This window comes from Hydractinia symbiolongicarpus, chromosome 3 (genome assembly GCF_029227915.1).
Source record: "Hydractinia symbiolongicarpus strain clone_291-10 chromosome 3, HSymV2.1, whole genome shotgun sequence".
NCBI lineage: Eukaryota > Metazoa > Cnidaria > Hydrozoa > Anthoathecata > Hydractiniidae > Hydractinia > Hydractinia symbiolongicarpus.
In genome coordinates, this window is record NC_079877.1 from 13822759 (window position 1) to 13839520 (window position 16762).

The following is a 16762-nucleotide window of genomic DNA, read 5'->3' on the forward strand; positions in this document are numbered from 1 at the left end:
GTGTTTAATCAGTACGGTGTCTTGATTTTTCAGTATTGTTATCAGAAAATTGTTTTTGTTGGTGAACTTTCACGTGATTATTGCCAAATTTTAGATATGAACTCAGAAAGTGACAAAACAATCAATCAAGAAGAAGATGATTCACTGTATAAGAACGACGAACAGTACTCTGAATCCTATTCAACTGGTGATGTACCGCCTGATATTTTGACATTATAGTATCTTTCATTCATACTTGCCTGAATTGTCTAACATTTTTTGTAAAAAGTGCTTTATATTACAATGTAAATTCTTTGGTGTACATGTATTATTTTTCTATTGTTACCTTAACTCCTTTATCGTCATTCTTTTGGCTTTGAATGCACAAAACGATCCAATTTGCATTTGTTGTCTCCAGATTATGTTATATTTTCCACTGGCAATTACTTTCAAATATTGAATCTAAAAACAAAAAAACAAGTCAACATTAGAAGTACAAGTGGCAGGGGTATTGGTGCAATAGCGGTAAGGGACTATCTTTTGTTTTTATTTTCTCTATATTGAATTATTTTCTTAATTGCATTTATTTTATTGCATAAATATTAACAAAACATATTAAATATATACCTTTCAGGTTCATCCGAACAGACAATATTTTGCTGTAGCTGAAAAAGGCATCAAACCAGATATAATTATTTATGAAAACCCTTCGTTAAAAATATATCGAATCTTGCGGGAAGGAACTGAAGAAGCATATGCTAATCTTGATTTTTCACCCAGTGGAGAAAAACTTGCATCAGTTGGAAGTGCACCTGATTATATGATGACTATTTGGGATTGGAATGAAGTATACTCTTTGTGTTTGTTTATTCTAACTCTGCAAATAGATTGATATTTGGTTTTAGCAATTTTGAGTACGAAAAGAACTGTATAAAATATTTCGTTTTGAACTTTGATTAGGAGCAGATTATTCTTCGCTCAAAGGCCTTCTCTCAAGATGTTTATAAAGTTGCGTTTTCACCAGAAGATGAAGGTCACCTGTGCTCAAGTGGCACTGGCCATATAAAGTTAGTGCAAAGATGTTAATTATTTCATCTCGACATTGGCAGTTTTTTTTTTATTTGCAGTTTATTTATAGTATCAACAAAGCTCCTGTTTTTTTATTAACTAGTCTTAATTGTATTTTTTGGCTGTGTTTACTAATAGATTTTGGATGATGGCAAACACATTTACTGGTTTAAAACTGCAAGGAGAACTGGGTAGATTTGGTACTACTGAGTTAAGTGATATCTCAGGTATATGCAAGGTTTTTGACTTAACATTTTTTTTAAAAAAAAGATTGTTATTGTTTTACATGATCAAAATCAGCTTAACATTTGAGTTAATTATGTAGTGTTTCAGGAAAAACCTGGTCAATGTGTGTGCAAAAGTAGCAACTTCTGGCTGCAGAGCATTGATCATTTGACGCTTACGTCCATATTTGAAAATTGACAAAAAAACTGTCATTAAAAAAAAACTCTCATTATTTTTGCCCTTTTTATTTTATTCGGCTCTAGTAAATGGAGAATTGACAAAATACAGGGATGCAATCTTTTGTATTTGTGAAAAACTCAACTTTTGTTGTATCATAAAGTAGTTTGAAACAAATAAATATTATAGTGAAGATATTATTTCGGTTTGTCTGTTCAGTATTCATATTACTGTGGAAAGTTTATCATTTCTTGAACATGATATAGTTTAGTAGGCGACGTTTCGGGAGATCCTTCTCCCATCATCGGGCAAAGTAAAATGATGTTGAGCATGTAGTTATATAATTGCAAAGGATCGAAATTCATAAAAATTAACCAATCAGAAACGAGCTGATAATTACAGTTCATTACGATAATTAACATTTTCGGACCTAGATGACTTCTTCTGTAAGGCTGGTAACCAAATCTCAGGAAGTTGATACGAGATGCTGTTTATGTGTTTGTTACTTTCTACACTGCTGATGGTTTCTTTAATCTTCCTGGCTGTTGTTCTGGATTCTCAGTCAATGATTTACTTCTCATCCCAATTAAACTGGTGACTTCTGCTCCAGCTGTGGTCCGCAATTTCGTTTTTCTTCACATCTCCGTTTTTCACTGCGCCCATATGTTCTTGTACTAGTTGCTTAAACTTTCTTTTTGTTTCGCCTATATACACTGCATCGCAATCTTTACACGGGATTTCGTAAACAACACTGCTTTGTTCTTCCAGGTTTATTTTGTCTTTTGGTTTAGACAAAGTGCTTCTTAGGGTGTCTTTAGAGTTAAGAATGCATTTGATCGTGTTGCCTTAAAACTCAACGAAGGATCTCGCTGGTACCTGGTACGAAGGGTAGAAATGTTGATGCGATAAATTCCTCTGATGTTTCCACGTTGTCTCCATTGCATCTTCTCTTCATTTTATTTTCTACTTGCGTGATGACTTTATGACTGTATCCATTTGCGATTAATGCATTTCTTACGCGTCGAATTTCTTCATTCCTCTCCTGTTTGTCACTGACTACGCTATTGGCACGATTCAGTAATGAAGATATGACACTTTCTTTGCAAGATTTCTGATGGTTTAATTCGAATATTTAAAAAAAGTTAAATTTTATTCTTAGTACAAACATCACTTTAAATATTTACTTACAGATGCGCAGCATTGGTCATCTTCTTTTACAGTTTAACATTTTATTAATAGCTGTAAACTAAATTTTGTCATGTATGTATCCAAATGCTATCACTCGTTTTTCTTTTTTTATAAGCCTAATTGATGTTGCTTTTGTTAAAAAACTGGAAACAGGCATGTAGGGACCTATTATGAACTTTACGTTAAAAGGAGGTTTTTATGTTAAGGGTCCCTAAAAGAAAACTAGAAAACCCCTGCTAAGTTTTTTTAACAACAATGAGTTTTTTAATTAAGGAAACATGCAAATGTCAGTCAACAGAAGTGAAAAAATAAATTAGTTTTATAAAGCTAGAACTCTGGGGAAGAAATTTATAGACAAACACTAGTGTTGAAATAAAACAACAAGAAAACAATACTCTTCTTGTTACAGAAAATAAAACAAACAAGAGAGGTAGTTGGCTATAGCTGTGTAGAAACTACACCAAGATCATCACCTTAAAATCATCATCTCAAGTGAAGACAAACTAATGAAAAACAGTAGAAGACTTAAGGCTATGTTATAAAATTAAAGAGTTAGTTGTAGAGAACAAAATTGCAGTGAATAAACTCGCTTGTAGGTGAACTACATAAATTTGTGCATAAAAAGAATGTGGAAAAAGTGTTTATAAATTGCAGAAAAAACCAAACTTTTTTATTTATTTCGCAGTTGCAGCTTCTGGAGAAAATAATTTTAACTTTTTATTCAAAAAGAACTTCTAAATGTCAAAAACTGCTGGCTCAGAATGTATTCCAAAAGTTTTTGGTACAGAAAAAAACTTTTTAGCTTTGTATTTCTTTAAAATCACATTTTTATCAGACTAAAAGAAATATTAAAAAGGACGAAATCAACACGTTCCTTTATAATGGGTCGATGTCATTATATATAAAGTTTTGGTATGTGTCTGTTATTTAAAGTAAAAAAACATGCTTAATCGTGTCAAATATATCTAGGGAAATTTGAAAAATTTTATATGCTGGGAATTATAACATTATTTTTTAGGATTTGTTGAATTACCTGATGGAAAGGTACTCTCTGGTTCAGAGTGGGGTAATATGCTGCTGTGGGATGGTGGGTTGATTAAGGTTGAAATAACCAGAAAAGGGAAGAAGAATTGTCATAATGGTAACATTGAGCAGTTTTTCCTTGATGAAGGAGAACTGATAACAGTTGGATTTGATGGATTTGTAAAGGTTTGACTATATATATATATTTTTGATCACAAACATAACAAAAAATATCAGGCACAATTGTAAACATTTCAAGATGTAGAAATGCTGAATATTTCTTGTATTTTTATTTGGTTCTTATTTGACAGCTTAAACTCAACCAATAAGAAGTCATGTGTGTACAGTTTCTTAAAAATACAACAGTCTCTTATTATTAGTACTAAGATATGCAATTATTTCAAGTTTTTTCATACCTTAGATCCCTTTTGTTAAGATTTTAGGTGTTAAGATTTATTTCGCTCAGGTATTAAAGCCTTTACATGGATTTGAAATAAGATTTCAAACTGCAAGAACATTTTTGCTGTGTCAGTACAGATTTTTTCAATTGGGGTTTTGCTTTAGTGACGGATGCAGGAAGTATTTACGCCTATATTCACTATATATATATATATACACTCGACCCACTATACACAAAATCTGATTATTATTATGTTCTATTTACAAAAAGATAAACTCGAAAAAAAAAACTAATCTTGGAAATTTTATTTCCCTCTTAAATGAAAAGGCTGTCTAAAAGAACTATGGTCAGTGATAAAAGTAAGCTTAATGTACTGTGCAATAATATGATGTATTAGTGTTTCTCCATCTATTTTGTACCTTAGGTGTGGGATTTTGAAAGTGTAGATACTGCCGATGCAGTTGATGAAAGCAAACTGTTTGAACTTGAACCCATGTCAGAATTAAAAGTAAATATAATTATGATTTCTTAATTTACTCTCTGCTGTCAGTCAATTCATGTATGGATGATTTGCAAAGGAAAAATCGCCTTCACCTTAAGTAGTGTAAAAAAGTAACAATCGTTCAGTAGGAAATCCTTAAAAGTAACAATCATTCAGTATGAAATCCTAAAAAGTAACAATTGTTCAGTAGGAAACCCTAAAAATTAAAAATCGTTCAGTAGGAAATCCTTAAAAATAACAATCTTTTAGTAGGAAATCCTAAAAAAATAACAATCTTTTAGTAGGAAATCCTGAAAAAGTAGATTATTCTTGATAAAATGGTATTGTCATACCCTGCTACTCAAGGTTGTTTCCTACTATATTGTGCCAGAAAGCCTTTGTAACACATAAGGTGATATGTTTAGGTTGGTAATGAAGTGAAGTTATTATCTATGGTAAAATCAGTTGATGATGAAGAATCTACCATATGGTATGCCCAGGTAGGATATTGTATTTGTAACTAGTTTTAAGCTGCTGTGTAATACATATGGTTAGTCAGAATATGTTGATATTTTTTCCTTAAATACTAAACTCTAATATTAGCATAACCAGCATTAATTATTATTAGCACCGGAGGGGTCAAAGTGCCCACGGGATCTTAGACTGTCCATAACCTTTGTTCGGCATCTACTTGATTCCTGAAATTTTGTGACTTTTCCTAAGTAGTAAATTGTAATTTTTATGGTAAAATTTTATACTTTATTAAATTTTTGCGACAGAGTGAATATTATGTGCATTTTAAAACGTGCTGATCTGCATTTATGAATTTTGAAAGATGTTGTAATATAATTAACTAAACTAAAGTGTTGCTAAGGAGATTTATGGGTCATAGGGCTGAAACACAGTCTAGATTTAAAGGGAATACCTGGAATGCTATATTTATCATATTTAAGAGGAAAAACAGATGTTTTTACCTTTAACTAAACTAAAGTGTTGCTAAGGAGATAAATGGTGGAATGGGGAGAAACACAGACCAGATTTATACCTCACCTGAAACATCTATGAATGCCATATTTATGTCGCACTAGATAAAAAAGCTGATGTTTATAACGTTAAAAAACCCTATTGGTACAAAAAGTTTTTTTAAAAATCAATAAGTTGTTATTAATAAATATTATTCATTGTATTTATATTGTTATAGGATGCTTCTGGTGGAATATGGAAATTGGATTTGTCCTTTTCGCATACTGTATGTCATGGTATTTTTATGATCCAATTATTTATCAACTTCCTAAAGTTTTTATAAATCCATCTTTATTAGAGGGAACCTGGTGCAAATTTTACTACCCTTATTACTTTTTAATCACTTTTGTTTTAGATAGGTTTAGGCTAAAACATTTTAGAGTTTTTTTTCCATTAACATTATGAACAAAAAAGTTGGATTTTTATATGTTTGTTGAAGGAAGGTAGAGCTAGGTAAAGAAAATTTAAACAATTTTTTTATGAAAGGGTATCTTTTTTGACCTAATTGTAATATAAATTGAAATTATTTTTTTTAAAAATAATGACATCAATTTTGTTTTTTATTACAATATTTGTTTAAATTAGTTTGTATACAACTTTTTTTAAAAATTGAATCATGCAGACTATAAGTTATCATTTTCTTCTTCTTTTTTATTCGTTTATTTAGAGTCAATCTCCCGATAAATTATTTTCATATCATTCTGGGAATGTTTCGACTGTAGCATTATCCCCTATCTCTCATTTTGCAGCCACAACTGGACAGGATGGTGAGTACAAATTTGTTTTTTTGATAACACAGTTTCTTTTAGAAGGTTAAATACATAAAAAACACATTTTATTTCAGGTACTGTTCGTTTATTTGACTTTCTATCAAAGATTCCACTCTGCAACAAAAAGTTTAATTTCTCTGGATGTTCACTTCTCTGGATGCCTAAAATCGTAAGTGTTTTTCTATCATCCGTCATTTTGATAACATTCTATCAAACCCTGATTTATTCTTTAATTTTTTTAGGTTGATTCCACATGCTCCTCTATCCTTGTTGGTTTTGCGGACGGAGTTGTTCGACATTTGTCAATAGCCAAAAATACGCAAAAAAGTGGGCGCAAAAAACACAACATATCAAATGTTACATTACATTTGACACAAGTGTTTAAACCACACATTAAACCAGTGACTTGTATGGCTATAGATGGGACTGGGAAGATTCTCGCAACAGGGGTTGTTATGCTCACCTAATCATTTACCGCTCTGTGTGTGCCATATTGATACTAACATTTTGAGTGTCTTGAATAAAACTAAACTTCATTTTTTTAGAGCACAGATGAAACTGTTTTTTTCTTCAGTATGGAGAAAACCATTAGGCCAATAGGTTTTGTTGAAACTGCAGCTGAAGTTGTGTCCATTCAATGGTCAACAATTAAAATGGTGAGGATGAAAAAAGTTAAATAATTATTGATTTTTATAAACGAGATATTAACATATTATTGGCAACTTTAGTCATTCTCCCCTGCCAATTGTCAGCCTTAATTTGTCTGTCACACAGACTGATTTCGAGCAGGCTTACAAATAGTCTTCACTCTTATTTGTCTGTCACACGGGTGTGTGACAGACAGATAACGAATGAAGAATGTACATCATAGCAATGCCCGGAATATGTATGACACGTGTTTTTTATGGGCTGGCGATCAGTTAATTAAAAATGGTATAGCTCATTTCGGCAGACCTTTGTTCATGCTGAGTTAAATTGATTTCAAATTAATATAATATTGTATGTACAAATTATCAATTTTCTCGTTGAGTCAATTCATTTACTTACACAGTCACCATTTCAGTCATTGAGAAATACAATCATAAGATCTAGAAAAAAAAGTAAATCTCCTACAATCAATTTGTAATTTTGTCAAAACATAAAACTGTTGTAGTTTTTAGATTATGCAACAACCAAGGCACAAGCCAAAAATAAATAATTCTCTGTGCATAAATTTTGAAGCAATTCTTACAGCATAAGCAAATAAAACCTATGGTGAGATTGCTCCTCATGTGACAATTAAAATTTAATGCGCCATTACCAGTGTTGATAATGAGTTTAATCAACATACGTTTTGTGAGGTTTAAAGTCATTTTGGCAATTGTCAAGGAAAATAATTTAAAGCAATGAGGCTTCTCCGATTGAGCTCGAACTAAGAATATCAGTAGGATAAGAACTGCTTTTCATTTATAGGAAAATTATTATAGGGAAATAACACAATAAATTATTTGTCAGTGGCAGTGTAAATAAAAAAATTGAATATTTTTTCATATATTATACCGCATTATATTCCATTAAATATTTAACATAATTTTCATGGATATCTTATATATTATAAGATATCAATATTTATCCATCATTATTGATTCTTACACAGGGTAACAAACTGTTGGTGGCGTGTAGGAATGGTAGCATACAAGAGTTCCTGCAACCTTCTTCTGGAAAATTTGATACAACCAAATCATTTCAGTTACCATTGCAAGGCTTGTTATCAAAAGAATATCAGTTTAAAAGCATCAAAGATGAACTGCTAGTATGAATTTTTTTTTGGTCTAAGGTTTTTGTATCAAGGTTTTTTTCTTAAATTCTGTAAAAATTGTTTACTAATTAGGAAAAATTAGAAACTTGGAAAAAAAATAGAATTATTTCGAGAAAGAATTGGATGTTATTTTAGTCCAGAATCTCAAGGTCACTTGTTACTTTTTGTTTCTCATGTGATTATATCTTTCTTCCACTTTTTAGCTATTTCTTCTATAGACTCTGCTATGAGAACTAAATTACCTGCATACAATAACAAAAAACGGACACACTGCTCTGAACTCTATCAACAGTTCTTCTAAGACTAAAAAAACGGAGGACTAAGTACAGAACCTTGATGTACACCAACATTCACACTAAATTTATCAATAAGGAATTCGTGAGGCGACTTCTAGTATTGCTGTACATAGACTGGCCCATCTTAACTAGCCGTTCTTATAGTACACCAAATAACTTTACGTGGAACTCTATCAAAAGCTTTCTCCTAATCGACAATAGACAAAATTGACATTCTTTCTCTTTTTTAAATACTTCCTAAAGATGTCTGAGTAAAAAAATTGCATCTTTAGTGCCACGCCCAAAACAAAACTGAATTTGATCTTCTCCATATGATTTTTTTCTCTATGTAACTTACCAATCACTCTTTCAATTACTTTTATAATTTGATCAACCATTTATAATCCTCTATTATTAAGGCATCGCCCTTGCCATCAAATCATTTAAGTATTGCACTTGACAGCCAGTCTCTCAAAAACCATCTTTATAATCCGATTGGCAAGACTTGTTATAAGTTCAAGCCTAGTTTATCTAGACGCTTTTACTATCTCTGCAATTGCACCTGACATTCCAACAGCCTTGCCAATCTTCATTTTCTCAATAGCCTCCACTTCCCATTCTGTGTTGATATGCATGGCTGGCCTCTCTACTGCATTGTCAGACAAATTATCCTCATCCCATCGAAATCAGCGTTTGACCACCTCATAATTCGAAGATTTTTGATTTTTTCCACGACACATTCATCGTTATGTGTACAACATTTTAATTAGCCTGTTTTATATGACTTGCTATCTTGAATACCTCATTACGCCTGTTACATCTGCAAATTCGTTTCTCTCTGCCTCTGCAGTACGAGCATGGTACTTTGCTTTTAAGTGGATATTTTTATTACCATTTGACTCTTCCAACTTTTCCTCCTTTCCTTTGTACACTGGTTAACCTCATTAATCCATCACCAGCTCTGGTTATGTCTAGCTGGTCCTTGTTGTTATTGGTAATCTATTTAAATTGTAAATTTCACAATTGTGCTATATTTATGCATTAAAATCTAATTAAGGCTGATAGAAACCAGGTTTAGATTTTCTGTATCCAACGAATTTTTGCATGAAACTAATTTTTCTACTCAAATACAATATTCTATTTGCTTGGTCTTTTTTTGGCGTGTAAAATTCTCTACGTCTTTTTTTACTTCAACTCTGCAGACACCCTGACCACCCTCGTGCTGCAAAGTGTCATTGAGAATGGCCCCAGCAGTGAGCCAAGACCAAAAATTTCATTCGTTGTTGCATTAGTTTCACACTCACGAGTAGCTTTTGAAATGAAGCGATAGGTGAATTCTCGCTTTAAGTGAGAAAGGCGTCTTATGACAATAACGTACTTGTTTTAGAAAGCTGAAGAAGATGTAAGAAAAGCTAGGGAAGAGGCTGAAAGGATACGCATAAGAGACGAAGAAAGAGCTCGTCGCAAGGCGCAGGGAATTGAAGAAGAAGATGAGGAAGAAGAGGAAGAAGAAGTAAAAGATGATGATGATGATGATGATGCTCCTCCAGTTAAACATCCACAGGGAGATGTCTTGAAAGCATTTTATCGTGGTAACACGGGAAAGTTTGTGCTGACAATGGTATACTATTGTTGAATAGCTAATTAAGTTAGAAAGGAGAATAGTTGGAGTATTGTGATGCTAAGTTTTATTGATGATAAAAAATCTTAGCAAGGTTTACTTTATTTATTGATTATACATTTTACGTAATATGATATATATTTAGGACGGCTGGGATGCAGGATACCTCTACGAATGCAGTTTTGAGAATGAAAACGAAAGTTCAGTGCGGGCCATTAAAATTCCAGATATTAATGATGTTCCTGTCACTTCGTTACATTTCAGGTGAAATTTGCATAATGATATCCCAATCTCAATCAGCCTATATATAAAAAAAACCTGTGAATTTTTTGATACTTTTTAACCAACTGTCTTCTTATTGTTCATAGTTTGGTCCTAATTTTGACAGTAATAATTTCAAGCTAAAGTTACTTATGACATTTTCTGTGGTTTTTTATGTTGATTTACATTTGGCTACCTTACAATATTCATTTTTCAGCAAAGATGGAAGCTACCTTGCATTCGGTCTAAAAGATGGTGCGTTACGTGTTCACAGCATGGCGTCATGTACATTGGAAAATTTGACTTCATATTGGTATACAAACGCGCACGATAATGATTATGGCTCTGTTTCTGACATCGAGATTAGTTTTGATAGCAAATTTTTGATCAGTGTTGGTAATGATGGCAACATCTTTGTATTCTCATTTATGGATGAAGCCAAACTGAAAGCTGCCTTAGCTCAATTGAAAACAAACATTAACGCAAAGGTTGGTTTTTCTTCCTCAAAATGTAAAAACGTTTCTTTTCCAGCAAAAGGCAAGAAACATGGTAATATGAAAAAAACTTGACACGAATATGCGAAGACTCACAGAGATACAACTGGGATAAAAATATTGTATGATGCCATCCAGTCAGCTCTGACGTCACACATGAGTTTGTTAATAATTAAAATGTAACAGAACATTGAATAATCGAAGAAATAACAAGCGTTACAAATCACAAGCGATAATAATAGAAAGTCTTGGTTGCGATTTGTATATATGTTTTATTTTGTGTAATTTTAGGATGTAGATACGAAACCCGCTGATGACATTGACGATCCTAAACATTACAGGTACGTACAATTGTGGATGTTGTTGAATATTTTTTTGTGTGTAGATGTGCTTACGCTGTGGTAAGCTGTTGTGATATTTTCTACATGTTTAGTATTGAGTTAGAGAAACAAAAAGCTGAACACGATAGAATGGTGCGTTTAGCTGAAGAGAAAAAACAGCAAGTAAAAAACACGATTGGAAAGCTTAGAAGACAGTTTCGTAAACTGAAAACAAGGAATGAGGAACTTCCCAGCTATCTGCAATTACCAACAAGTGTAAGTTAAATTTTTTTTTCGATTGTTGGGGATGTTGTTTCGGTATGACTGTGCAATGCTCATAATATTCTGATTTCTTAACGTGATAGTTTAGTAGTTGTTAATGTTGGGTAGATGTTAACGTTGACTTCTAATATGTGATAAGAATTTATAAACCCTAAAAGTAATATGATTTGTTGGAAATTTAAGAAACGAAAGATTGATGTTGACAATAAACTTCAAATTCTTTTGTCTTAGTTTTTATTTATCGAGTATTTCAAGAATATGAGAAATATTAGAGTCGTGTTGGTTTTTGTGTACTTCACAGGAAATATTTAGAAACTCTGTAAAAAACACAGAGAATGTTTAAACATTTTTTTCTAGTAAAGTTTTTATTATTTCGTTATAGAAAAGTTCTAATGTTATATTTGAGTTATTTCCAGCATGTTGTGCCCCCTTGTCTTCTTTATTTTTTTACATCGTACTCAATGGAAGTCTTCCTTACGTACGATGTAAGGCCACAACACAAGAAAATTCAGGGAATATTTAAAAAAAATCTTGTCTGAACTCTGATACTTTAACACATTTTTTTACACATATTATCTGTTCTATTTTTTCTCTTATAAATATCTTTTAATTAGAGCTTGTCCAACCGTAGTTAGAAATAAAACTATAATGATCAAAATAAAAGTCGTCATTAAGATTCTATCCATTAACTCCACAACAGCCCGTGCGTACTTTGTTTGGCTGTGTTTCCACTTACGTCTCTCACTTGAAAGTTGAAGTGACCTGTGTAAGGTTTTCAAATACGTTATGATAGATTTTAACGTCTTTTCTTTTTTCTGTTTACTTAGTACTGGTATCGCATATTTTCGTGCATTGTACTCGTTGAACCATTTTTTTATTTTCATTTTGACTCGCCTTTGATTTGATTTCTTTGTTAAAATGTTCACAATTTCAACATCGTCTTTTTCTTGCAGTGCTTGTTCTTTTTGTTCTTCCTCCTCTTGTGGTTCCTGTGTTTCCACATTTTTATAGCCTCTGTTTGGTGAATTTTTGTTTTGTTTTAAAAATGCGCTTTTTGTGTCTAGTAAATACTTACATTTGACTCCAATTATTGGGAGGTATTTTCCAATCTTCAGGAGACATATTTCAATTGGGTTGTATTTCGTATCTAACTTGTAAATTTGACGGTAGAACATCTTAGTAACGAAAGCCGTTACAAACGTTGACATGGAAACGATAATGTTTATACCAGTAAAGAATTGTCCAGCTACTGGCAGATGTTGGGAGTTTATCGGTAAGCTTTGATTCAGTTGTTCTATTATGTAAAATACTAATGTTAATAGAACACGAAGACTGAATATAATTCGTTCTCTACAATCGATGGGCGTTGCAAACCCCAGCAAAATGGTGGTGCAGAGCAAACTACTTTGGAAAAACATAAGCATACTGTAGAATTTTGATTTTCGTTTAATTTTCATATGCATGGTGACGGTGGAGTACGGTTTGTCGCAACATTCGTATTTTCTCATATCATTATGCATACTACCAGACATAAGCTCCCACGCAGAGCTCTTTTTGTAATCTATTAGAGTAAACTCACTTGCAGTGGATAAATGTATTCTTGTTGCATCATTGATCCAGGAGGTAAAGGAGATATTGCATTCTTGTTCGTCGTAAGGGAAGGAGAGCACGTTAAAATAACATGTTGTGTATGCTGCCAGTGGAAATTTTGATTGGTGCGTTCCGTCATATGACATGTGCACTGTAGTCGTGTTGTCAAATAAGTACATGTTGGTTTTGTTGCCGATCCTAGTATCATAAAAACATACATGTAAATACTATAGTGAGTTTGTGCTGTTTTATCATCTCGTCTTATGTGATACAAACTATTAGTGTGCAACAGTACATTCCTCTAACAGATCATTATGCAAATATCAGATCAATTAGCTGTTTGGCTGAGTTAAAGCCGAGAAAATATAATATATATTTGACCTTATTTATTTATTATTGTGTATTTTATTCATCACAATTTACGAATTTTCTTTATCGACGAAGGAATAAAGTCTAGGCAAATTAAAAAAAATATCTCAGTCCCAAATAAATTTGTGCATTAGTATGTTTGGTACCGTTATAGCCGAAATTTTATTAGAATAATACACTAAGAGCCTCGCATCTAGTTTCTTGGGTGAGGAAAAGTTACCTAACAAAACACAGTGAAGGTTTAAAATTCCAAACTTATCGAAATCATATTTAAGTTTCCATGCATTTTACAAGACATGTTTTAGCACCATAAACCTATATAACTTGATCAAAGCTGGTCTCAGTAAGAAATTCTAGAAAATAGAATGACCTGGTTCATCCCTCCGTGAATAATTACACACCAGAATATGCGAATTATAACCAAAAAAAATTGTTTTCACATTTACTGTCTCTCTTTCATCTGGTGCATTTCATCTGGTGCATTTTGAAGACCAGAATTCACAGAACCATTATTTTCTTAATACATCGATTCATATTTTCCTCAATTCATTCAGACTTTAGAGATTGAAAGATTGCTATTGAATCACACAACTCCCCCCTTGACCAAGCAATCACATGTGAGGCTCCTATTGTGTTATTCTGCATGAAATTACAATACTAACGTACCAAACATGTTAATACACCAATTTCTTCGGGGTCAAACCCTATTTCGCCCAGACTAATACCATTATAAATTCTTTCCAACAGTTGTATGCATGAGATGACGGTTTAAGGCCATTTTATGGATTTTGTCCAGAAACTTGTGAAAACAATAATAATACGTAAAAAAAGAGTCGGTCCTGTTAGCATTTATTACAGTTAAAAATGCAGAAGATAACTTACTCTTGGAGAATGTATATATCAGGCAACCATAAAAGCCCTCTTTGAATTCTTATTCCTGTGATATTATTGTGTTCGTTTGGATTCCATGTCATTAACTCGTTTTTCCATTTCTAGAAAGAAGTAAACAGTTTGATAAAGTACACAAGCCAAAAAGTTATATCCAGTTCTTCCTTAATTTTTATCTATACGTAGGGTAGCTTGCAAATTGAAAGTAAGTGAAAGGTCTGAGAGAGAATTTCAGACAACAAAATCAGAAACAGTCACGAAATGTTTTTATGGGAAAAGATAACGAAAATGAGAAGGCTAATGCTTCGTTTCTGAATTCGTGACTTTAGCCACACTCGTGCAACGTATTTTATCTGGCACCATTGTTTTGTACCTTCAAGGTAGAACTCGAAGAATTTAAATTTTTAATGAGTAAGTGGTCATCCTGAAACAATGTTACTGTAACAACAAAACCCTCATATACTGATGTGTTACCTGTGATAGCCAGATGTCTGTTTGAATGGCTTGTTCCCGTTCGTTCTATAAAAGACGAAAAGCGAGTATTGTGAAAAAAATGTTTAAGACAACATAGACGCAGAATATCTCAGATAACCCTTCCAACTTATGTGAATAATCTAATATTAATTACAACAACGATAAAACTATTGAACTCACAAACAAAATTATTCTTCTCAAGTGAACAGTCAATTCCACGGCAACCGAATCATTGCGAAGAATAGTCGGATGGATATTTTTATTGTATCCTCTCATTAGATGCTTGATTAAAGTTTCTTCGTCTGACTGGACTGCTGACTCCACACCTGTAACAACAAACTTACGAATTTTCTTTATCGACGAAGGAATAAAGTCTAGGCGAATTAAAAAAAAATATCTCAGTCAGTAACTCAGTAACAACAAACTTCAACAAGTAACTGTTGTGTTATGGCATACAGTATTTTGAGTGGGAGTGGGGTAGGTAGAGTTGCTTGGTTGTGGGATGATGTGGAATTGGTTGGTTTTAGAATGATGTTGAGTTGATTTGTTGTGGGATGGCGTGGAGTTGGTTGGTTGTGGGGTGGTGTGATAATGTGGAGTTGGTTGGTTTTGGGATGATGTGAAGTTGGTTGGTTGTGAGATTACGTGGAGTTGGTTAGTTTTGGGATGACGTGAGTTGGTTGGTTGTGAGATTACGTGGAGTTGGTTAGTTTTGGGATGACGTGAGTTGGTTGGTTGTGGGATGACATGAAGTTGGTTGGTTGTGGGATGACATGAAGTTGGTTGGTTGTGGGATGACGTGAAGTAGCCACTATAACCCATATTTTTGAGAAATCCATAGTGTTAATAAACATCTAATTTGGTTTAGGAATAGACACAAATTAGCAACGTCTGTTTGGAAGTGAAGTGTGGAGGTGCTATGATAGGTCATTTCCTGTAGTACAAACATGCAAGCAAATTTAAAGTTATTGCAGTAGCGTCAGAAAGACAATTCTTTGGTGACCATCCATTATCAGCTATAGATAACATATCAATGAAAATTTTGTTTAGAGAGAAAGAATGTTCATTTACCTGTGATAATAATAAGAAGCAGTGATGTAATTGTAACTGATGATATTCTTGATGTCATTTTTTAAGTTTTATTTTGAGGACAGTGTCCAACTGTGAATTAATTGGCTTGTTATTCATTTAATTGTGTCCTCTCTTGCGAGTTTTTCTAATTTTCAATTTCCAGTACTGCATTAGAACTTTTAATAAAATTCAAATGCCAATAATTTTACTTGTAACCCTTCATAAGTTTTTAATGTTCTCCGCTCAAATCAGGTATATTAAGCCCTTGATTTTAAGAATTCACAATCTGCTGTTACCTTTTATATTTTCATCCTTTTTTTCTGCTGCTAATATTTTATTTAATCAAGAATAGATACTGCTAAGGATTTTTATAAGTCCAAATTATTCGTGCATCCCAATGTTTATGTTTTGCTGATTAATAATTTAAGAAATTACTACAAAAAACATTGTTTTCCTCGTCTCTATGTTTGAATGAGCTTATCTAAAGAATAGAAATATTTAACAGAAGCAATGGAAATAAAAATAGAAATAATGTTTTTGTTTTTCTCCGCTTGAACGTCCACTGTCGACGTTGATAGCACCTGCTGAGAGAAAAAATGTCGTTATCTTTATCCTGATCAATATTGTATGGACACGAAAGTTCCTTGTTTGAACTTCTTCTAAATTCTATTTTTCCCTTAGCAGGGAAACTGCATGCTTTAAAATGCTTAGAGAAAAGAGTACGAATTCTTTACTGCAAATTTTCCATTCTTTTTTGTTACTGCAAACCTAAGATTAAGGACATGAGAATGACTTTCAAAATTATTCACTAACATAAATTATCTTTTTGAGCATTTTTTACATTCCTATAGTTGCAATAAATTTCTAAAATATTTTTTTAGTTCTAGAAAGAGACAAATATCGAGTAAATTATCCTGACAACTCATAAATTGACGATTTCAACGGAACAGACAACATTTTAGATAATGAATAAAAGTCGAAATAG

General features: G+C 32.6%; 2 protein-coding genes across 6 annotated transcripts in view; one reads left to right on the forward strand and one right to left on the reverse strand.

Annotated features, from left to right (window-relative positions):
• Positions 1 to 16762, forward strand: part of LOC130635866 (cilia- and flagella-associated protein 44-like) — a 50537-nt gene that overhangs the window by 23467 nt on the left and 10308 nt on the right. For all 5 annotated transcript variants that reach the window (XM_057445375.1, XM_057445377.1, XM_057445376.1 and 2 more), the window contains 19 exons: positions 95 to 218; positions 342 to 504; positions 614 to 826; positions 940 to 1046; positions 1186 to 1274; positions 3656 to 3846; positions 4485 to 4568; positions 4967 to 5041; positions 5743 to 5790; positions 6232 to 6331; positions 6409 to 6503; positions 6577 to 6783; positions 6880 to 6990; positions 7971 to 8126; positions 9795 to 10028; positions 10174 to 10292; positions 10507 to 10777; positions 11075 to 11124; positions 11217 to 11379. In XM_057445375.1, the coding sequence (XP_057301358.1) occupies positions 95 to 218; positions 342 to 504; positions 614 to 826; positions 940 to 1046; positions 1186 to 1274; positions 3656 to 3846; positions 4485 to 4568; positions 4967 to 5041; positions 5743 to 5790; positions 6232 to 6331; positions 6409 to 6503; positions 6577 to 6783; positions 6880 to 6990; positions 7971 to 8126; positions 9795 to 10028; positions 10174 to 10292; positions 10507 to 10777; positions 11075 to 11124; positions 11217 to 11379 (2600 nt within the window). The remainder of the gene's footprint in view (positions 1 to 94; positions 219 to 341; positions 505 to 613; positions 827 to 939; positions 1047 to 1185; positions 1275 to 3655; positions 3847 to 4484; positions 4569 to 4966; positions 5042 to 5742; positions 5791 to 6231; positions 6332 to 6408; positions 6504 to 6576; positions 6784 to 6879; positions 6991 to 7970; positions 8127 to 9794; positions 10029 to 10173; positions 10293 to 10506; positions 10778 to 11074; positions 11125 to 11216; positions 11380 to 16762) is intronic.
• On the reverse strand, positions 11773 to 16403 carry LOC130635868 (neuronal acetylcholine receptor subunit alpha-2-like). Its single transcript, XM_057445383.1, has 5 exons — positions 15778 to 16403; positions 14887 to 15032; positions 14707 to 14751; positions 14227 to 14336; positions 11773 to 13173 (listed from the first exon to the last, which is right to left on the reverse strand). Exons 1-5 carry the CDS (start codon positions 15833 to 15835, stop codon positions 11979 to 11981), a joined length of 1554 nt encoding a protein of 517 aa, XP_057301366.1. The 5' UTR covers positions 15836 to 16403; the 3' UTR covers positions 11773 to 11978.

Excerpts from the sequence above, each read along its gene's own strand:
- LOC130635868 (XM_057445383.1), bottom strand. The coding sequence starts at position 15,835 with ATGACATCAAGAATATCATCAGTTACAATTACATCACTGCTTCTTATT. Across the intron at positions 15,033-15,777 it reads GCTTCTTATTATTATCACAG|GTGTGGAGTCAGCAGTCCAG; the intron begins GTAAATGAACAT and ends TTGTTGTTACAG. Across the intron at positions 14,752-14,886 it reads TGAGAAGAATAATTTTGTTT|AACGAACGGGAACAAGCCAT; the intron begins GTGAGTTCAATA and ends CGTCTTTTATAG.